This window comes from Hyla sarda, chromosome 7 (genome assembly GCF_029499605.1).
Source record: "Hyla sarda isolate aHylSar1 chromosome 7, aHylSar1.hap1, whole genome shotgun sequence".
In the NCBI taxonomy this organism is placed as follows: domain Eukaryota; kingdom Metazoa; phylum Chordata; class Amphibia; order Anura; family Hylidae; genus Hyla; species Hyla sarda.
The window spans coordinates 70,154,412-70,178,302 of record NC_079195.1 but is presented as its reverse complement, the minus strand read 5'-3'; the positions used below and the strand labels follow the sequence as shown (position 1 = coordinate 70,178,302).

Sequence of the window (23,891 nt, the reverse complement as noted above, 5' to 3'; positions counted from 1 at the left end):
TTTAACTATGTCTAACAGACCACATGGGTGTTTGCCGTATAGCAGTTCAAAGGGCGAGAACCCAGTAGAGGCCTGGGGCACTTCTGGCACTGCGAACATAAGATAGGGCAGCAAAATATCAAAATTCTTCCCATCTCTAGCCACCACCCTCTTTAACATATTTTTTAAAGTTTGAATAAACCTTTCTACCAGGCCATTTGTCCGTGGGTGATACACTGAGATCCGTAGCTGTTTAACCTGCAGTAGCTTACTGAGCTCTTTTTTTATTACTTTAGACATAAACAGGGTACCTTGGTCAGTCAACACCTCTTTAGGTAAACCCACTCGGGAAAACCTCTCCATTAGCTCCTTAGCTATGAGTTTGGCCGAGGTATGTTGCAGAGGCAGCGCCTCGGGATACCTAATTGCATAGTTCAGGACAACCAGGATATGTTGGTGCCCCTAGCGGATTTTGGCAACGGACCTACCAGATCCATAGCAATCCGTTCAAATGGGACCTCAATAATCGGGAGGGGAACCAGGGGACTACGGTATTGTGGCTTGGGGCTAGTTATTTGACATGTTAGGCAGGACTCGCAGTACCTCTCAACCTCTTTGTACACACTGGGCCAGTAAAAATGCTGCAAAATTCGATCCTGCGTCTTCTGCTGGCCCAGGTGCCCCCCTAGAACATGTTGGTGAGCTAACTCTAACACCAACCTCCTATAAGCTTTAGACACCACCAACTGTTCCACATTCTCACCCCACACATGATCTACCTGGTACAGCATCCCCTGGTGGACCACAAAAAGAGATTACACCGTCTCAGCCCCCAGTCGTTGTGGTGCACCTTCTACAACCAAGACATTTTCCCAGGCCCGAGATAACGTCGGGTCTTGGTGTTGTGCTGTACCTGAAGGCAGTTCCTCCACATCTACCACCATTACATCCGTTTCTTCCACTGTAGGAGTGGTCACCTTAACCATGGTTGCTTCAGACTTAGGTTCCCAGGGTCACCCCTGAATAGGGACAGTCTATTGGGGACACCCCGGCCTCACAGGTCTGGGGAACTCTTAACTGGGGCAACAAGGACACAAATCCCGGAAAGTCTCTCCCAATGATCAGTTTGTGGGGAAGTTTTGTAGCCACAGCCATCTCATGTTTCCATTGACTCGTTGGGGTTGACACAGACAGCAGTGCAGTGGGGGTAGTCTCTTAAGTCCCCGTGGATGCACAACACCCCGCCTGTCGTCCCGTGTAGTGGCACCAGTTCGGACCTCAACAGGGTCACCATACTTCCCGAGTCCAACAAAGGCCTCCATGTCTCGCCCTCCCAGCTCCACCTGGTGGAGGTGACACGAGTCTCCTGCACTAAGGATACCCGTGGCACACAGTTTCTGAGCATACATGGAGGGACGGTGGGTAAAGTTAATGTCCATGGGTTCTCCCAGGTGGGGACAATTGGCCCTGACATGTCCCGGCTCCTGACACCCCCAACACAGCAACAGGGCAGGTCTTTAGGGAATACCTCCCGGGTAACCTTAGGGTTTACCAACCTCTTGGGCAAGGGTAGGGACCTCCTGGGTTTAACCGCCTCCTTCCGCAGTCTGGTGACGGCCTCGTACCTCTCCACAAGGTCTACCATCCCCAGAGCGTTGCTAGGGGATACCTGGCTAACCCAGCTCTGGAGGTTGTATGGCAGAGCCCTCCAGAATATATCGGCCAAAAGTCAGTCCAGCATGGCAGTGGGAGTCAGGACTTCTGGCTGTAGCAACTTCTGCAGCCACTGCAACAAGTCATATTATTGCAGCCGGGCAGGCTCAGCCAGCTTATAGCCCCACTCTCTCACCCGCTGGGCCCAGACCAACACATTGACCCCCAGTCTTGCCAATATCTCACCCTTGACAGAGTCGCAGTTAGCCGCCTGGTCATCAGGTAAGTCGAAATATGCCTGCTGGGAATCCGGACATCAGGAATGGTGCGATGATCTCAGTCCACTGGTCCCGGGGTAATCATTCCCTCACGCCCACTCTTTCAAAGACCGCCAGGTAAGTCTCGACGTCATCTGCGGCGGTCATCTTTGGCATAGCCATCCGTACAGCCTTCCGGGCGTCAGGGTTGGTCCAGGTCGTTGCTGCTGCCTGAAGTGCCATCACTTGCTGCAGTAGTAGCTGGTTGGTCTCCTGCTGGTGCTTGTTGGCCTCCTGCTGGTGCCTGTTCATCTCCCGCTGTTGCGAGTTAGCCTCCATGAGCGCTTTCACCACGGCCTCCATTTTGGCCACTCTGCAAACGCTGAACAGTCACTGGTCGGTGGTTCGTTGCCCATAGCAACAATCTCCAGCGGCTCTACAAGGCTCGGTTCTTAGCCAACAGCATGCTGCAACTTCAAATGCTGACCTCATTGCGTTGCCCACATCCACCACTAAATGTGATGACTCGCTCTTGCCGACAGGTGCGGTTTGCAGTGTAGAGGTAAGGAGACAGTGTTTTAAAATCAAAGTCCAGTGTTTTATTCACACTCAGCATACAGCAAAACAGTCTTTAATCCCTTAACGACGCAGGACATAAATGTACATCCTGGTGAGGTGGTACTTAACGCACAAGGACATACATTTACATCCTATACATAACCACGAACATCGGAGCGATGCTCGGGTCATGCGAGGCAGGTCCCGGCTGCTGATAGCAGCCAGGGACCCACCAGTATTGGCCAACATCCGAGATCGAGCGGATGTCCGCCATTAACCCCTCAGATGCCGTGATCAATACAGATCACGGCATCTGCAGCATTGCTGTAATTAAAATGGATGATCGTATCGGCCGCAGTGCTGCCACGGCGATCCGATCATCCAGAACGGCAGACGGAGGTCCCCTCACCTGCCTTCCATGGGTCTTCTGCTCTGGTCTGCAATCGAGCAGACTAGAGCAGAAGATGACCGATAACACTGATCAGTGCTATGCTCTATGCATAGCACTGAACAGTATTAGCAATCGAATGATTGCTATAAATAGTCCTCAATGGGGACTATAAACCTGTTAAGGACCAAGGACGTACCGGTACATCCTAAGTCCGCTCCCGTTCAATAACGGCCGTAACCCGTGGCTAATAGCCCGCGGCACTGATTGCAGTGGGCACGCTATTAACCCTTTAGACGCGGCATTCAAAGTTGAACGCAGTGTCTAATGTGAAACTAAAACGTTGCCGGATAACTCAGGGGGCTGTTCAGGATCGCCGCTGCAAAATCGCAGCATCCCCAACAGCTGTGACACAGCAGGAGGATACCTTACCTTGCCTCCTCGCTGTCCGATTGCCGAATGACTGCTCAGTGCCTGAGATCCAGGCATGAGCAGTCAAGCGGCAGAATCATCGATCAATGGTTTCCTATGAGAAACCATTGAACAATGTAAAAGATCAGTGTGTGCAGTGTTATAGCCCCCCCTATGGGAGCTATAACATTGCAAAAAAAAAAAAAAGGGGAAAAAAAAAAAAAAAAGGGAATAAAGATCATTTAACCCCTTCCCTAATAAAAGTTTGAATCACCCCCTTTTTCCCCATTTAAAAAAAAAAACTGTGTAAATAAAAATAAACATATGTGGTATCACTACGTGCGGCAATGTCCGAAATATAAAAATATATCGTTAATTAAACCGCATGGTCAATGGCATACGCGCAAAAAAATTCCAAAGTCCAAGATAGCGTATTTTTGGTCACTTTTTATATCATGAAAAAATGAATAAAAACCTATCAATACAAAAATGGTACCGTTAAAAACTTCAGATCATGGCACAAAAAATGAGCCTTCATACCACCCCATACACGGAAAAATTAAAAAGTTATAGGGGTCAGAAGATGACAATTTTAAACGTATCCATTTTCCTGCATATAGTTATGATTTTTTTCAGAAGTACGACAAAATCAAACCTATATAAGTAGAGTATCATTTTAATCATAAAGAGACGGTGTCAATTTTAACGTAAATGTACGGTGTACAAACAGAAGCCCCCAAAAGTTATAAAATGGCTTTTTTTTTTCCAATTTTGTCTCACAATGATTTTTTTTTCCGTTTCGCCTTAGATTTTTGGGTAAAATGACTGATGTCATCACAAAGTAGAATTGGTGGCGCAAAAAATAAGTAATCACATGGATTTTTAGGTGCAGAATTCAAAAAGTTATGATTTTTTAAAGGTAAGGAGGAAAAAACGAAAATGCAAAAACGGAAAAAACCCTGGTCCTTAAGGGGTTAAAGTGTAAAAATAAAAGTAAAAAAAAATGTGAAAAACTCCCTCCCCTAATAAAAACGTCAACTGTCCCATTTTTCCTATTTCAGCCCCAAAATGTAAAAATAAATACATTTATATACATATTTGGTATCGCCTAGAGCCGGGCGGTATGACCAAATATGTGTATCATGGTATTTTTGTAACTTATGGTGGTTCCACGGTATATAATGGTATTTCTTTAACACACACTCCCAAAATCATGTGACCCGCGAGCGATGTTTTGCTTCCCCCCCCCCCCCAAATCATGTTACCCGCCAGCGCTTTTCTGCTCCCCCCAATTAATTATCAGCCCAGCGGGGTACTACTCACATATGTCACCCTACGTCGGCCTTATGTTGGGGACTGGAACGTCGGACAGCCGTCAGCCTATCACCGGCTGCAGCAATGTCCCGCCCCGGCCGGTGATAGGCTGAGCCCACTGTCATGTAAGAAGCCGGCTTCTTACATGACAGTGGGCTCAGCCTATCACTGGCCACGGGGCATCGCTCCGACCGGTGATAGGCCGACGGCTGTCCGATGTTCCAGTCCCCAGCGTAAGGCCGACGTAGCTAAGTTAAAGTTCATTTTCTTTATCTTTTGCAGCCCGGGCATAGGGATATAGCGTACAGGAGTGGTCTCCAACCTGCGGACCTCCAGCTGTTGCAAAACTACAACTCCCAGCATGCCCGGACAGCCGTTGGTTGTCCTGGCATGCTGGGAGTTGTAGTTTTGAAACATCTGGAGGTCCGCAGGTTGGAGACCACTGGCGTACAGTGAGTTCCAGCGCCAGCGGCCCCCAACAAAGAGGAGGGGGGCAGTGCTTGACATATGTGAGTAGTACCCCGCTGGGCTGCTTTTTTATACCATTTTATTCCCCCAAAAATGTATAAAAAAATGTATTAAAAGTTTTATATAAGCAAATATGGTGTCAATAAAAGTACAGAAAAATGAAAAAGTTATAGGTCTTCAAAATAGGGGGATTTTAATAGTACAAATTTGGTTAAAAAGTTTGCGATTTTTTTTTCAGAGCAACAGTAATAGAAAAGTATATTATCATGGGAATCATTTTGCTCGTATTGACCCAAAGAATAAAGAACATTTTTACTGTAAATTGTACGGCATGAAAACTAAACCTTCCAAAATTAGCACAATTGCAATTTTCTTTTTAATTTCCCCACACAAATAGTATTTTTTGGGTTGCACCATACATTTTATGGTTAAGTGAGTGATGGCATTACAACGGACAACTGGTCACGCAAAAAACAAGCCCTCATACTAGTCTGTGGATGAAAATATTAAATAGTTATGATTTTTTGAATGAGTCCTTAAGGGGTTAAACCCAGAACAAAGGAAAACATAACAAAAGTCCATCTGTATTTCCTTGGTGTTTGTTCACACCGGAGATCCTGACATGCGGCACTAAGAAAGACTTTTCCAAGCCTCCAGCTAGGCTGTCCAGCAGTTTCCACTCTTGGTGCAACCAGAGGAAAGAACTCCACACAGCTTTCTCTGCCACTGTCCCCCTCAGCTGGTGAGGCCGCCCAGCTTTACGGTCAACAAAAGGCGGCCTGGATTGTGGGGAATGACCCCCACCCTGCACTTGGTCATTCCCAGTAAGAGCCGTCCCGGATTGGCCTTCCAGCCATACTACAGTTAGTGTCAGACTGCATTGCAGCACAGACACAGACACTGAATAATCCCTACTTCACCAAAGCCTGGAGCCTTGGTGACACATAGCGTCCATCCACCACCATACTCTTCACCTTCTTACAAAATAAACACCAATTTTACATTCTATCCTTCTTGGACCATCTTCATTCGAGCAGCGCCTGTTCCAGTGTCTCCATTCCTCTTCTCTTCACTTCTACTACGGGTTACTGTATAGGACACCAGTCCAGGCACCATCGGCTTGCAGCTCCCAAGGATTATCCATCCTATCCCTATAAGGGGTGATATGCATAATAGCCAAGAGGCTTATAAGGTGAGAGTCCGACCTACACAAGGGGACCCAGCGGGTACACAAACCCAACTGTATTACACAAGGCGCTGTCCTCCCTCTTTTTTACCTCTTCTCTCCACAGTTTTGGTATCAGGCAGATAATAGTGTGTGACTCTACACCATACATGTAATAGCGCCAAAAATCACAACAAGCAGATTGTGTCCTCTACTCTCCTGCACACCGCTGTACTGACTCATACGTGTTGTGGAGACAGTAGTTACTATATATAACATCACTCGCCTACCACCAACATACAGTCCCATGTAAATATCACTCCCCTACCACCAACATACAGCCCCATGTAAATATCACTCCCCTACCACCAACATACAGTCCCATGTAAATATCACTCCCCTACCACCAACATACAGCCCCATGTAAATAACATCACTCCCCTACTACCTACAGCCCCATGTAAATAACATTTCTCCCCTACCACCAACATACAGTCTCATGTAAATAAAATCACTCCCCTACTACCTACAGTCCCATGTAAATAACATCACTCCCCTACCACCAACATACAGCCCCATGTAAATAACATCACTCCCCAACTATCTACAGCCCCATGTAAATAACATCACATCTAAACTATCTACAGTCCCATGTAAATAACATTTCTCCCCTACCACCAACATATAGTCCCATGTAAATAACATCACTCCCCTACCACCAACATACAGTCCCATGTAAATAACATCACTCCCCTACCACCAACATACAGCCCCATGTAAATAACATCACTCCCCTAACGCTAACATTCAGCCCCATGTAAATAACATCACTCCCCTACTACCTACAGCCCCATGTAAATAACATCTCTCCCCTACCACCTACAGCCCCATGTAAATAACATCTCTCCCCTACCACCAACATACTGTCCCATGTAAATATCACTCCCCTACCACCAACATACAGCCCCATGTAAATAACATCACTCCCCTACTACCTACAGTCCCATGTAAATAACATTTCTCCCCTACCACCAACATACAGTCGTGTAAATAACATCACTCCCCTACTATCTACAGTCCCATGTAAATAACATTTCTCCCCTACCACCAACATACAGTCCCATGTAAATAACATCACTCCCCTACCACCAACATACAGTCTCATGTAAATAAAATCACTCCCCTACCACCAACATACAGTCCCATTTAAATAACATCACTCCCCTACCACCACCAAACAGTCCCATGTACATAAACTCACTCTCCTACTTTACTACTGTGGTAACTTGGGGTGTAGGGTATGGGGATTGTAGCGGTGCAGGTAATAAAGGGTATTTGTTAACCCTTGCTATTCATTAAGTAGAGAGTAATAATGGATTGTCCACAACCGGAAAGCTTCTGAAAACAGCGTTAACTTTACTGAAGATTTTCTGTATACTTCAACAACATAACAGTCTCTCATCAATACAGCTTCCTCTTGGAGATTGACAATGGTTGGGACTTTAGCTTTAAGAGTCTCTAGACTATTGCGCTGCTCCACTGGATCTAGAGAATTAGTTGCGGTCCAGTAGTCAGGCTAGTATTAGCAGGAATTAGTATAAGACTCATGATTTTTGGTTCTGCTGAGGCCGTAGGTTTTGAGGCCTAGCATGTCATTGAAAGTTGCGTAGCACACCGTCCTGTTAGTCCGGCATCCACAAGAGCAGCAACCCAAGAGAGCGATAATTGGATGCAGCTCCCTTATATGGGCAGGGGCTGGACTAACGCTAATTGGTCCATACAGATGTCAATCACCATTACAGAGAATGCTGAGTAACACGTGACCCAAGGACCTCCTAAGGTCCTGCAACATACCATAGAGGTTACCAACTTGATCACATGACCGAAGGTCCTGCGACGCTGAACAAGGTAAGTACTATACATTCCTATATAATATAGATAGAATTACTAATATATACATTTATTGATATACAAGTTAAACTTAAGGAGAGGCGACTAGGGGCTGTCCCACCTGAGGAACCCTACCTGAACATAGTTACTCTGACTTTGGGGACCTCTACACTAGGTACTGGATGCAATACGGTACCTGGACACCACACTACAGCATACAAGTCCCATGTAAATAACTTCAACCCCCTACTTTACTACAACATACAATCCCATGTAAAAACATAATTTTCTTCCCTTCATCCTTTTCCAACATACAGTCCCATGTAAATAACATCACTCCCCTACCACCAACATACAGTCCCATGTAAAGAACATCACTCTCCTACCACCAACATACAGCCCCATGTAAATAACACCATCCCCTACCACTAGCATACAGTCCCATGTAAATAAAATCACTCCTTTACCACCAACATACAGTCCCATGTAAATAATATCACTCCTATACCACCAACATACAGTCCCATGTAAATAACACCATCCCCTACCACTAGCATACAGTCCCATGTAAATAAAATCACTCCTTTACCACCAACATACAGTCCCATGTAAAAAAAATCACTCCTTTACCACCAACATACAGTCCCATATAAATAACATCACTCCTTTAGCACAAACATACATTCCCATGTAAATAACATCACTCCCATACCAACATACAGTCCCATTTAAATAACACAATCCGCTACCACTAGCATACAGTCCCATGTAAATAAAATCACTCCTTTACCACCAACATACAGTCCCATGTAAATAACATCACTCTTTTACCACCAACATACAGCCCCATGTAAATAACATCACTCCCATACCAACATACAGTCCCATTTAAATAACACAATCCCCTACCACTAGCATACAGTCCCATGTACATAAACTCACTCCCCTACTTTACAACAACATGCAAGTCCCATGTAAACACTTCACCCCCCCCCCCCCCCCCCCCCCCCCCCGCCCCCCTACTTTACTACAACATAGTCCCATAAAAAACCATCACTGTCCTCCCTTCATCCTTTTCCACCATACAGTCCCATGTTGAGGCATCACCCTCTCTCCCGCCACCCGACCTGCACAGCCCTATACACCGTTAGTCCGAGAGGCCCCGCCCCTAACGTGACGTCATACCAAGCAGGAGCAAAAATCGCTCTAGACAAGACCCACCAGGGCTTCCGTTGCCGTCTCAGTTAAGGATACCACGTGACCATGATGTCATCGGACGAGGAAGTACCTCTCTGAGCAGGGTGTACTGGGGGTGATGGCATCTTATAAAAAGGTAACTGTGTGCACGTCATGGTGTTGTGTTATGATGTCATTGCTGAGCGCGGGCTGCGGGGGGTGGAGGCGGGTCAGGATCTGGGCTCGGCCCCGGGTACCTGTGACAGCAGCCTCTGCCATTAGGTCTTTGTGTAAATCTTTCTGTATAGGAGGTTTGCAGCATCATTGAAGGCTAAGGGGAGGATGGGACATGGGACATGGCTGTGTACCTGCAGACATGGATCTCTTGTCATATGGGTTATTGCTATACAATCAATAACACAACAGCCTTCACTTTTCATGAGCTTTGCATCACAGGAAAGCTGTTCTGTTTGGTTGCTATGGGCAACAGACTGCAACAGCTTAAAAAAACTCTGTTGCCTATAGCAACCTATCACAATGCGGTGTTCACCCCCGGCGAGCACTGTCATAAGTGAAAGCTGTGATGCAAATGGTTGCTATAGGCAACAAAGGTTTCTTTGATATCTTGTGGTCTGTTGCCTATAGCAACAGTGATCAATAGACTAAATGGGAAAGGAGAAACCCATAGCAACCACTTACAGTGCAGGTTCAGTTTCCATTTCTCATAGGCGATATGTGGTGATTGGTTGCTATGGGCAACAGACTCTTGAAGAGTGTCTTCCAAGCAGCTTGTCTCCAGCTGTTGCAAAACTACAACCCCCAGCATTTTCGGACAACCTTGGACTGTCTGGGTGTGCTGGGAGTTGTAGTTTTGCAACAGCTGGAAACACTGCTTTAGAAGATATACCCTGTTGCCTATGGCAACTAGTCACATCAGCTTTTATTTACTATAGTGTGGTTGTCTCCAAACTGTGGACCTTCAGATGGTGCAAAACTACAACTCCCAGCATGCCAGGACAGCCAACGGCTGTCCTGGCATGCTGGGAGTTGTAGTTTTGCAACATCTGGAGGTCCACAGTTCTGAGACCACTGCTATAATGCTTTTGAAAAAAAAAAAAAATAATCTAATCTGTGGTGTGGTTGCTATGGGCAATAAAGAGTTATCTCTGTAGGCAGTTCTCATAATTATATGTGTGTGTATGTATATATATATATATATATATATATATATATATATATTGGGGGAGATTTAGTAAAACAGGTGCATAGGAAACGTGGACCAGTTGCCCATAGCAACCAATCAGATTGCTTCTTTCATTTTCAAAAAAGGCTTCTGAAAAATAAAGGAAGCAATCTGGTTGCTATAGCAACTGGTCAACTTTTCCTTTGTGCAGGTTTTGAAAAAAGTCTTCCATGTATTGCCCCTTATGGCAGGCATGGCCCCTCAAAGTGTAGCTCATGTGGTGATAGTGTTGTGGTTTAGACATACGCCATTATCTCAATGCAGAAAATCACAAAAATCTGTAAAACCGAACAATATGGCGTTTTAGTGTAGCAGCATGCCTTGTGAGGCCATGGCGCAGTTACTGGGCTACCCTTGGTTGTACCTGTCTCAGACAGACACCACTATGGATGCAGGACAGGGTGCGACTGGCAAGGTGGTACCCAATGTTATATTACACAAGTGTAGATGTAAGGGCTTTGGCGCATCATACATATGTCCGTGTCGTAATACCTTATCTGTGTGGGACACGGGTGTATAGGTTGTGGTAGGGCTGGGCGGTATGACCAAATGTGTGTATCACGGTATTTTTGTAACTTTTGGCAGTTCCGCTGTATATAACGGTATTTCCTCCCCCCCCCAAAAAAATAATTATCAGCCCAGCGCTGCCCCCATCGGGGTAAATACTCACATGTCGCTATCGCTGCCCTCCTCGTGCTGTTTGTTGCGGCCGCCAGCGCTGACACAAGGTAAACAAAATAAACTAACGCATGTTCCGACGTCGGCCTTACGCTGGGGACGGGAACATCGGACAGCCTTCAGCCTATCACCGGCCGCAGCAATGTTCCGCCTCGGCCGCTGATAGGCTGAGCCCACTGTCATGTAAGGAGCTCTGGACGGCTTGTTACATGACAGTGGGTTCAGCCTATCAGCGGCTGAGGCGGAACAGTGCTGCGGCCGCTGATAGGCTGACGGCTGTCCGACGTTCCATTCCCTAGGAAGCAGATGAGGCCGGTACCTGACCAACGGAAGGTAAGATAAAGTTTGTTTATTTTTTGCAGCCCGGGCATTGGGATACTGCACAGTATAGAGCAGTGGTCTTCAACCTACCGACCTCCAGATGTTGCAAAACTACAACTCTCAGCATTTATGCTGAGAGTTGTAGTTTTGCAACATCTGGAGGTCCGCAGGTTGAAGACCACTGGTATAGAGTGTCAGCGCCGGCGGCCGCAACAAACAGGAGGGTGAGGATGGGGACAGCGCTAGGCTGATAATTAATTGGGGGGCAGAACAGTGCTCGCGGGCAACATAGAATTAGTTCCCCGATGTGGGGACAGTGCAGCGCTGGGCTAATTCATTAATTCCCGAGGGGGAGGGGCCAAACTGGTATTACGGTATGGGTTAAAATCCATATCGTGCCGCACAAAAATGTCGGTATTCGGTCTGAACCGGTATACCGCCCAGCCCTAGGTTGTGGTCCACATAAGTTGGGAAAGGTAAAACCGTTGTTAACACTTCATTCAGAAGAAGCGCTGCAGCGGTAATCACTTCTCCAATGTCTTTTTATTGTCTTATTTTATTATCATTTAACCGTCACTCTTTCGTCTTCCTCAATCCACTTCTCCGCCTCTGTAACACTGAGATTTAATTAAGAGACATTGTTTGGAAAGTCTACGCTGCGAAACCGGAAGCGCTCAACACTTATCTACACTATCAAATTTCCTGCTCTAGAATACGACAGACATTGTAAGAGAAGGCCGTGTTCACACATTAGGCTACTAATAGCAGTACCACTAGTATTATACAGATATGTGATTACAGTGTAGTGCACGTATACTAGTTTTATTTGTTAGTCTGACACCTTCACCTACAAACAGGAATTTCCACCCTAAACAGGTTTTCCTCCATATCCACTGCTTTCTATAAATTTAGTAAACTGCAATGGAAGAGGCTGAGGTCAGGCTTGGCCTTCTATCTGTTGGAGGGTGCAGAAGGTAAAAACAACAAAACATCCTGCTGATAAGTGCAGGTCCAACCTATAGGACCCTAGGGCAGTGTTTCCCAACCACTGTGCCTCCAGCTGTTGCAAAACTACAACTCCCAGCATGCATAGGCAGCCAAAAGGCATATACTGTCAAAACTTTCTCATGAATGGTTAAAGAGCACCTGTCATGATCTTGTAAAATTTTTTAATCCTTCCATTTCTCTGCCCCCCATCATGATAACCCCCTCCCCTCTCCCTTTTTTTTATTTAAAAAAAAAATGTTTTAATAAGTTTTCTACCTTGCTCTGTATTTTCTGCTCAGTCAGTCAGATTCACAGACTGGTAAGGGGCGATACCCAGCAGGCATGACATGATCTGAAGCCATACAGGGGAGAACTTCCTCCCTCACTCTGCTACACACAGCCCAGAGTAGTTCAGTGTGAAAATGAGCTATGATTGGATAAAGCTGTACCCCCCCCCCCCCCCCTTTAGCATTTCCTGCTTTTGGACTTCTGGCAGGCCAGCAGGAGTCCTATTTCTGTGCAAGAGATGGGGGGAAAATGTGCTCTGGACAAATAGGGAGACATCTAGTGGCAGCTTATTTAAAGAAGATGTTTGGTACGGATTATTCCTATTCCATCCTGCCTGGACTGCATTCCTACATTCCCCCAGAGCTCCAAAACAGCTGATTGGTTGGCCAGGCTGTCTACTTCCTACTTCCCTTAGCACAGGACGTCACACAGCACTTCAGCCTATCGCTGGCCGCAATGATGTCCCGCTTCGGCCGGTGATATGCTGAAGCACCGTGTGACGTCCTGGGCTAAGGGAATTAGGAAGTAGACAGGCCGGCCAACCGATCAGCTGTTTCGGAGCTCTGTACATTAAGTACATTAGAAAGATGTTTTATTTACCATAAGGAGTGCAATAGCAAAAATTAGTTTTAATGAGAGTGCCCACACCCATTCAGTTGGTTACAAGGACATTGGGGCAGCTGTATTGGAAACGCCACACCCGCATGCGGTGGCAAGTAGCTTTGAGATGTTACTGGTACTCCCGTTCAGAATCGGGAAGCCATTGGCCACCATTTGTGTGTGGGGATTGTGTCATCTGCAGCGTTGGAGCACAAGCCTTAAGGCTATGTTCACAAGCAAAATACAGTGGAATAATTCCACTTGGGAATTCTGTTGCAACAGAGTACCATTGCCTTCTATGGGATTGTTCTGCACCATGCACACGGCGCAATTTTCATTCCAATTTCTGTCTCCACCCGAAAGAATGAACAGGTCAGTTCTTTTGGCGGTATCCATTAGGATATGTATTGCTATGGAGACAGTGCATTTCCGAGCTGTCCTAACATTGGCAGAATATGCTATGTGCGTAATGTCTGCCCGGAAACATCGTGAACAATTTCTGCCCTGTGAACATAGCCTAAGGCTGAAAACAGACAGTGTTTTTCGTAACTGCAGCAATTTGTACATGTATAATGGTGTTTCCCCCCCCCAAATTGTACTGTAGAAATCTGCGAGACATATGATGAAAGAATCACATCACTTATAATTTAAAAATAAAGGAAAAAAATGTCAAGTAGAAAAGTCTACACTAATACTTACTACTTTTAAAATAAAAACTCCAAAAACTGCATTATGAAAAAGAAAAAAGAAAGTGGGGGTAGGGGGTGTCAGTAAAAAAAAAAAAAAAACAGCAAACAAAAGTTATGTCTGTTCGTAGCCTTAAAGGGGTACTCCGGTGCTTACAAATCTTATCCCCTATCCAAAGAATAGGGGATAAGATGCCTGATCGCGGGAGTCCCGCAGCTGGGTACGCCTGTTATCTTGCACGCGGCACCCCATTTATAATCAGTCCCCGGAGCGTGTTCGCTCTGGGTCTGATTACGGCGACGTGTGACATCACGCCTCCGCCCCCGTGTGACGTCACGCTCCGCCCCTCAATGCAGGCCTACGGGAGGGGGCGTGATAGCTATCATGCCCCCTCCCATAAGCTTGCATTGAGGGGCAGAGCGTGACGTCACACGGGGGCGGAGGCGTGACGTCACATGCCGCCGGCCGTGCGGTCGACCGTAATCGGACACGCTCTGGGGACTGATTACAAACGGGGTGCCCCGTGCATGATCCCATTGAAGGTCCATTGAAGTCAACTGGGCTTGTGGCGGGTTTTAAAGGGGTATTCCAGGCAAAAACTTTTTTTTTATATATATCAACTGGCTCCGGAAAGTTAAACAGATTTGTAAATTACTTCTATTAAAAAAAATCTTAATCCTTCCAATAGTTATTAGCTTCTGAAGTTTTCTGTCTAACTGCTCAATGATGATGTCACGTCCCGGGAGCTGTGCATGATGGGAGAATATCCCCACAGGAACTGCACAGCTCCTATAAAAAAGTTTTGGCCTGGAATACCCCTTTAACCCCTTAAGGACGCAGGACATAAATGTACGTCCTGGTGAGGTGGTACTTAACGCACCAGAACATACATTTACGTCCTTGCATAACCACGGGCATCGGAGCGATGCCCGTGTCATGCGCGGCTGATCCCGGCTGCTCATCGCAGCCAGGGACCCGCCGGCAATGGCCGACGCCCGCGATCTCGCGGGCGTCCGCCATTAACCCCTCAGGTGCCGGGATCAATACAGATCCCGGCATCTGCGGCAGTGCGCTATTTGAATGAATGATCGGATCGCCCGCAGCGCTGCTGCGGGGATCCGATCATTCATAACGCCGCACGGAGGTCCCCTCTCCTTCCTCCGTCCGGCTCCCGGCGTCTCCTGCTCTGGTCTGAGATCGAGCAGAACAGAGCAGAAGATGACCGATAATACTGATCTGTTCTATGTCCTATACATAGAACAGATCAGTATTAGCAATCATGGTATTGCTATGAATAGTCCCCCATGGGGACTATTCAAGTGTAAAAAAAGTGTAAAAAAAAAAATCCCCTCCCCCAATAAAAAAGTAAAACGTCCGTTTTTTCCTATTTTACCCCCAAAAAGCGTTTTTTTTTATATACATATTTGGTATCGCCGCGTGCGTTACTGTCTGAACTATTAAAATAAAATATTAATGATCCCGTACGGTGAACGGCGTGAACGAAAAAAAAAAGTCCAAAATCCCAACTTTTTTAATACAGTTTATAAAAAAAAAAAATTATAAAAAATTAATTAAAAGTTTTTTTAAAATTCAAATGTGGTATCAAAAAAAAGTACAGATCATGGCGCAAAAAATGAGCCCCCATACCGCCACTTATACGGAAAAATAAAAAAGTTAGAGGTCATCAAAATAAAGGGATTATAAACGTACTAATTTGGTTAAAAAGTTTGTGATTTTTTTTTTTAAGCGCAACAATAATATAAAAGTATGTAATAATGGGTATCATTTTAATCGTATTGACCCTCAGAATAAAGATCACATGTCATGTTTACCGTAAATTGTACGACGTGAAAACGAAACCTTCCAAAATTAGCAAAATTGCGTTTTTCGTTTTAATTTCCCCACAAAAATAGTGTTTTTTGGTTGCGCCATACATTTTATGATATAATGAGTTATGTCATTACAGAGGACAACTGGTCGCGCAAAAAACAAGCCCTCATACTAGTCTGTGGATGAAAATATAAGAGTTATGATTTTTAGAAGGCGAGGAGGAAAAAATGAAAACGTAAAAATTAAATTGTCTGAGTCCTTAAGGCCAAAATGGGCTGAGTCCTTAAGGGTTTAAACAGCGGAAACTCCTCTGCCAAAAATCTGCCGCAGAGAGCCCACCCCCAAACTCGCAGTGGTAAAAACGCTGCGATCTTGCAATGAAATCCGCCCGTGTGAACGAGCCCTAATGGTGGAGTATGGAGTTGCTGGGATTTTTCACATGGATCCTGCCACATAGTTAAAGGGAAGTTTTCTTTAAGCATAGAGATATTCCAGCATTGCCTTGAATAGTGGCATGTGCTCTTTTGCCATATATATATATATATATATATATATATATATATATTCATTATGGAAGGCCTCATGCATTGTAATTGCTCTGTAAAGTATCCATCATATAAGTTTTTAGGAATAAATGGGTCCGTGCTCGTGAGCTCCCTCCTTCCTCCCCAGAAAACCATTTTTTTTTGCCAAACCTAAATACCTTTTTATTGATTTATTTGTGGTGTAATATTACCTTTTATATGTAAAAAGGTTCTGATCTGGTTGCCTCCGCACAAGTGGCAGAAAACACGCCCGAAGGTGGCATGATCTTGCCAATTACTAGTTAACGTGGTTCCGGCTGCTTGTAGGGATGTTTGATATATTTTATGAATGTCTTCTCCGTACATGCAATACAGGCTACTTTAAGAGGCAGTTTGTATTCTGAAGGATTTGAGGACTATTAGCAGAAAATTATATTACACCTTGGAGCAGTGTTTCCTAACCAGAATGCATCCAGCTGTTGCAAAACTACAACTCCCAGCATGCCTGGACAGCCTTTGGCACCCTGGTTGGGAAACACTGCCTTGGAAGCTCCCGGTATTGAAAAAACAGGAGGTTTTGTCACCCACATTTTTATTATTTTTATGTATTTATTTTATTATTATTATTTTTTTCTTTTAGGCAAATGAAATGTTTTCATTTTTTCTTTTTTTTCCCCCTCACTTGTTACTACTTATGATGTCTGAACTTTTTTTTTAATACCTTAAAATATCTCAGTGTAACATATGGAGAAAAGCGCCATTACTATTTCGTGGGTGTAGCGCCTCTTTATAGGTGATAACAGGCAAGTGTCTTTTGTTTTTTTTACAAGTGGTAAGACAACTGTCGCCAGACCATGAATAGGGGGGACTCAAGGGGCACGCTGTATTGTCTAATCCATTTCTCATTGGAATTTGATTTTTAGGGAAGACAGCTGCACCCCATTTCCTTTAACCAGGGAATTAGGTTACAGCATTCTTGAGAGTGAACGAGCCGAGCATTAGTATAGCACATTCTCACTGAACCACATTGTGTCCATATTTATGTTTGTTTCGTGATTTAATGTGAAAAATTTTACGTTATTTTTCTTTTTTTTTTTTTCTTTATTAGACTATGACTTTTGACATCGCTTTAATACTGCCGAATAATAAGAAACCACATTCTCGTATTACTTTTTGCAGGAGAAAAGACACACACCAGAATCTTATTGGAGGTGGATTTGTTAAGCAGATTTCTTTAAATTTGCTGTGAATTTTTTATTTTTGTAAGTTGAATGTACCCTAATGGGCTTCTATGGCTGCTGTATGGCCTCTAATGTAGTTGACTTTATATAGTAGTTATTTTTATCTGATGCTTCATAAGATGCCGCAGTACACAGATATTCTTGCCTAGAAGCAGGCTTTTTATGGCTATGTTCACACAGTGGAATTTCTGAGCAGAATCTGAAAAATTCAGCTTGGAAATTCTATTGCAGCAATGGGATTCTGCTGCACTGTGCACACGGCGGAAATCCTGATTCTGGCCTCAGCCAGAAGAATTGACATGTCAACTCATCCAGCAAAATCCACCTGAAATGCATTGCCGTCTATGCCGTGCATTTCTGAGCTGTACTAGTGCCGTTGCAGTGCCGTAGATTGTGATTTGCCACAGATTGTGATGGAGTGACTCAGCAGTTTTCCCTGCTCGAGCACTCTGCCTCCATTACATTCTATAGGCTGACACTCGCACCCCCCCCCCCAACCATTGGTTACTGGGGGGGGGGGGGGGTGTACAAGTGTCTTGTGACATATTTAATCATCAGGCATCGCATCTCACGGCAGTCTCACTTGGGCTATCACAGGGAGAGGATCTCTCCCTTTGATAGCCCGAAGCTGCACGGAGCTCTCATGGCCTTTGTGGCCCGATTCCAAGAGCGAAATGTGTCCTCCCCGCTGCGCCTGTCAGATTGTGTGCCCCTCGCACAAGCTGACAGTCATTGTCACCCGCCAGCACGATCACTATTCACCGCTAACAGGACCCCTGTGCCCGCTAGCAGTGTTGTGTGTCCCCGCCAGTGCGATCACTATTCACCGCTAACGGGACCCCTGTGCCCCGCCAGCGCAATGTTCACTGCTAACGGGACCCCTGTGCCCGCTAGCAGTGTTATGTTCCCGCCTGCGCGAGCCATCTACCCTGCCCACGGCTCTGTTCCCCGCTCCCTGTTAGCTCAGGGAACGGGAAACAGATTTAAAGGGCTTCGGGCGCAGCGAGTACTGCGCATGCCTAGGTAGGTAGCATAGATTTACTTTAGTGTAGCGTAGTTTAGGATTAGTTTGAAAGAGACTACAACTCCCAGCATACCCAGACCGCTGAAGGCTGCCCGAGCATGCTGGGAGTTGTAGTGCAGTGAAGGGCCCACAACTTCCAGCATGCCCAGACAGCTGAAGGCTGCCCAGGCATGCTGGGAGTTGTAGTTTTACACAGGTATAAAGTAGTGTTAGCGCGATTTAAGCGTAGTTAGAGTAGCGTAGTGTTAGCTCAATTTTAGCGTAGCTTTAGTTTAGTGTTAGAGCAGTTTTACATTTTTAGCGTAGCGTACATTTAGCGTAGTGTAGTGTTAGCGCACTTTTAGTGTAATGTAGTGTTAGCGTAGTTTTAGAGTATTTAGCGTAGTGTAGTGTTAGCATAGTTTTAGTGTAGCTTAATGTTAACGCAGTTTTAGCGTATTTAGTGTTAGCGCAGTTTTAGCATATTTAGCGTACCTTAGTTTTAGCGCAGTTTTAGTGTATTTAGCGTAGTGTAGTTAGCGCAGTTTTAGTGTATTTAGTGTAGCTTAGTTTTAGTGCAGTTTTAATGTATTTAGTGTAGTGTAGCGTTAGCACAGTTTTAGCGTATTTAGCGTAGCGTATTGTTAGCGTAGTCTTAGAGTAGTGAGCGCAGCGTAGTGTTAGTCCAGTTCTAGCATAGTTGGCGTAGTTGTACACGGGTGTAGTGTAGCTAACTTAGTTTTACAGGCCGATAAAGCGTAGTTTAGATAGTTTAGCGTGGGGTGTAGCTTAGCTTAGTAATAAAGTAAAGTGTCTACAACTCCCAGCATGCCCAGACAGCCAAGGGCCGTCCGGGCAGGATGGAAGTTGTAGTTTTGCAAAAGTAGCAGAGGCAGTTGCACTCTGCTACGTTAATGCAGTATACAGCCATCTGTATAGATGACTGTATACGGTGAGCACAAGGCCACTTACCCACCTCCGTTCCTGCTCCGTCACTGGACGTGTAGCAACGCAGGAAGATGACGGAGCTGGAACGGGGGTGGCAAGTTAGGCTCTCCAGGTACTAATCCATTTTTTTTTTTGTGTTTTTCTTCTCATTTCAGATACGTGAATGCAGAGGACTACATGGACTACGACGATGACCTGCATTTTTTCTTTTCTTTTAATAAAATGGTTAACGAGGGCTGTGGGGGAGTGTTTTTCCTAATAAAAATGTTTTAACTTGTGTGTGCTTTTTTAAAATTACTTTAAAGACTTAGTAGTGGAAGCCGTCTTGTAGACGGAGTCCATTACTAAGTCGGGGCTTAGCGTTAGCCCCAAAAACAGCTAGCGCTAACCCCCAATTATTACCCCGGTACCCACCACCACAGGGGTACCGGGAAGAGCCGATACCAACAGGCCCAGAGCGCCAAATATGGGGGGGGGGGGGTTCCCCATCTTTTCATTTTCAGGCAAATACCAACCAAACAGCAACAGCCTGACGTTACCAGGGTGGGCGAGGACCATCGTTACTTGCCCTCCCCAGCCTAAATAACGCCAGCCTGTTACCCCCCTGTTACATATTTGGCGCTCTGGGCCTGTTGGTATCGGCTTTTCCCGATACCCCTGTGGTGGTGGGTACCGGGGTAATAATTGGGGGTTAGCGCTAACTGTTTTTGGGGCTAACGCTAAGCCCCGACTTAGTAATGGACGGCTTCCACTACTAAGCCTGTAAAGTAATTTAAAAAAGCACACACAAGTTACAACTTTTTTAAAATGAAAAACTCCCCCACAGCCCTCGTTAACAATTTTATTAAAAGAAAAGAAAAAATGCAGGTCATCGTCGTAGTCCACCGATTCCGATGTAGTCCTCCGCATTCACGTATCTGAAATGAGAAGAAAAACACATAAAAAAAATGGATTAGTACCTGGAGAGCCTAACTTAACATTGCTAGATGGAGCAGGAACGGAGTTGGGTAAGTGGCCTTGTGATTACCGTATACAACCATCTATACAGATGGCTGTATACTGCATTAACGTAGCAGAGCGCAACTGCCTCTGCTACTTTTGCAAAACTACAACTTCCATTCTGCCTGGACGGCCTTTGGCTGTCTGGGCATGCTGGGAGTTTTAGCCACTTTACTTTATTACTACGCTAAGCTACACCCCACGCTAAACTATCTAAACTACGCTTTATCGGCCTTTAAAATTAAGTTAGCTACACTACACCCGTGTACAACTACGCCAACTATGCTAGAACTGGACTAATACTACGCTGCGCTCACTACTCTAAGACTACGCTAACAATACGCTACGCTAAATACGCTAAAAATGTGTTAACGCTACACTACACTAAATACACTAAAACTGTGCTAAAACTAAGCAACGCTAAATACACTAAAACTGCGCTAACACTACACTACGCTAAATACACTAAAACTGCGCTTAAACTAAGCTTCGCTAAATACGCTAAAACTGCGCTAACACGACACTACGGTAAATACACTAAAACTAAGGTACGCTAAATACGCTAAAACTGCGCTAAAACTAAGGTACGCTAAAACTGCGCTTACACTACACTAAATACGCTAAAACTGCGCTAACACTACACTACACTAAAACTATGCTAACACTACATTACCCTAAAAGTGCGCTAACGCTACACCACGCTAAATGTACGCTACGCTAAAAATGTAAAACTGAGCTAACACTAAACTAAAGCTAAAATTGAGCTAACTAAAAACGCTAAAATTGAGCTAACGCTACGCTATGCTAACTATGCTTAAATCGCGCTAACACTACTTTATACCTGTGTAAAACTACAACTCCCAGCATGCCTGGACAGCCTTTAGCTGTCCAGGCATGCTGGGAGTTGTGGTCCTTTCACTGCACTACATCTCCAAGCATCACCGCGCAGCCTTCAGCTATCTGGGCATGCTGGGAGGTGTGGTCCCATCAGCTAAACTACAACTCACAGCATGCCCGGACAGCCTTCAGCTGTCTGGGCATGCTGGGAATTGTTGTGCCTGCACTGCACTACAACTCCCAGCATCACCGCGCAGCCTTCAGCTGTCTGGGCATGCTGGGAGTTGTGGGCCCTTCCCTGCACTACAACTCCCAGCATGCCCGGGGATGCTGGGAGTTGTATTCTCTTTCAAACTAATCCTAAACTACACTACACTAAAAGTAAATCTATACTACCTACCTAGGCATGCACAGTACTCGCTGCGCCCGAAGCCCTTTAAATCTGTTTCCTATTCCCTGAGCTAACAGGGAGCGGGGAACAGAGCCGCGGGCGGGTGGATGGCTCGCACAGGCGGGGACACATAACACTGCTAGCGGGCACAGGGGTCCCGTTAGCAGTGAACATTGCTCGCGCAGGCGGGGACACATAACACTGCTAGCGGGCACAGGGGTCCCGTTAGCGGTGAATAGTGATCGCGCTGGCGGGTGACGCTGACTGTCAGCTTGTGCGAGGGGCACACAATCTGACCGGCGCAGCGGGGAGGACACAGTAAATGGATTGACTTCTGTGGCTTCATTCCGCTCTCTGTATCGGGCCACAAAGGCCATGAGAGCTCCGTGCAGCTTCGGGCTATCACAGGGAGAGATCCTCTCCCTGTGATAGCCCAAGTGAGACTGCCGTGAACTGCGATGCCTGATGATTAAATATGTCACGTGACACTCGCGCACCCCCCAGCCCCCGCAGTAACCAATGGTTGAGGGGTGGTGTGCGAGTGTCAGCCTATAGAATGTAATGGAGGCGGAGCGCTCGAGCAGGGAAAACTGTCTGCAAAATGTCTGCCCCAAAGTTTTCCTGGTAGTGCTGGGTGGTATACCAGTTCATACCGAATATCAAATTTTTTTTTTTCCTGCACGATATGAATTTTTGCCTATATCGGTTGGTCCCCTCCCCCCCCCCCCCCCTCAAATGAGTGAATTATCCGCCGCAGAGCGCTGACCCGACATCGGGGAACTAATCATATGTGAACCGCGAGCGCTTTTCTGCTTTTTCTTCCGCCCCCCAATGAATTTTTAGCTATGCTGTTCCCACATCTGTCCCCACATCATGTCACCCGTAAGCGCTCCTCTGCTCATCCTCCTATGAGTTGCGGGCCGCCGGTGCTAGAAATCTGTACTGTACTACAAATAACGTTGCCCGGGCTGCAAAAATAAACTTTAACTCACCTGCCGATGTTCCCCGTTACCGGCCTCACAGTCCCTCCGCTGCGGTCCTGAGGATAGGAACATCACAGAGCTGTCAGCCTATCACCGGCCTCAGCAATATCCTGCCTCGGCCGCTGATAGGCTGAGCGCACTTTCATGTAAGGAGCTGGCCGGCTTCATACATGACAGTGCACTCAGCCTATCACCGGCCGCAGTGATGTCCCGCCCTGGCCGATGATTGGCTGGCGCTCTGTGACTTTCCTGTCCGAAGGAAACAACAAGAGGACCGCAGCGCAGGACAGTGAAGACGGTATCAGAGCCTGGGAAACGTTATTTGTACAGATTTCTAGCGCTGCCGGCCCGCAACTCATAGGAGAATGAGCAGAGGAGCGCTTGCGGTGACATGATGTGGGGACAGCATAGCTGAAAATTCATTGGGGGGGCGGAAGAAAAGCAGAACAGCGCTTGCGCGTTACATATGATTAGTTCCCGATGTGGGGACAGCGCTCTGCGGTGGATAATTCACTCATTTGATGGGGGGAGGGGCCCAACTGGTATTGTGGTATGGGCAAAAATTCATATTGTGCAGGAAAAGAATTTAGGTATTCGGTATGAACCGGTATAACGCCCAGCACTACCAGGAAAACTTTGGGGCAGACATTTTGCAGACAGCGGGTGCCGGCAGAATATGGAAACATTATTTGTAGTACAGTACAGATTTCTAGCGCCGGCGGCCCGCAACTCATAGGAGAATGAGCAGAGGAGCGCTCGCGGTGACATGATGTGGGGAGAGCACAGCTAATAAGTAATCTGTGGGGGGCGGGGGGGGGGGGGTTGGAAGAGAAGTGGTGCCCAGGACACGGGGGGGGGGGGGGGTGGCGAATACCGTTAAACACTGTGGAACCGACATCACTTACAAAAAAAATACACGTTTTTGCTCATACTGTCCAGCTCTATTTCCTGGCAGACATTCTCCTGTGTGAACATACTTCAGGTGAGTCTGTCAAAAGGGGTGGGACGGCACCACTGAGTAGCATTTTAGTTGCATTGAGCAGGTGGAGGGCAATACGTAGCGGTGATGCAG

General features: G+C 46.1%; 1 protein-coding gene and 1 long non-coding RNA gene across 10 annotated transcripts in view; one reads left to right on the top strand and one right to left on the bottom strand.

Annotated features, from left to right (window-relative positions):
* The window catches only part of LOC130281838 (uncharacterized), a 144,394-nt gene extending 134,969 nt beyond the window's left edge, over nt 1–9,425 (bottom strand). Inside the window, exon 1 of the long non-coding RNA XR_008846126.1 lies at nt 9,305–9,425. This is a non-coding gene — a long non-coding RNA (uncharacterized LOC130281838). The remainder of the gene's footprint in view (nt 1–9,304) is intronic.
* BTRC (beta-transducin repeat containing E3 ubiquitin protein ligase) overlaps nt 9,275–23,891 on the top strand; it is a 278,342-nt gene continuing 263,725 nt past the window's right edge. For 2 of the 9 annotated variants that reach the window (XM_056529521.1, XM_056529531.1), the window contains exon 1: nt 9,275–9,416. In XM_056529521.1, coding sequence (XP_056385496.1) covers nt 9,399–9,416 — 18 coding nt within the window. In that variant the 5' untranslated portion in view covers nt 9,275–9,398. The remainder of the gene's footprint in view (nt 9,417–23,891) is intronic. The other 7 variants (XM_056529523.1, XM_056529517.1, XM_056529524.1 and 4 more) reach the window with 5 other exon arrangements.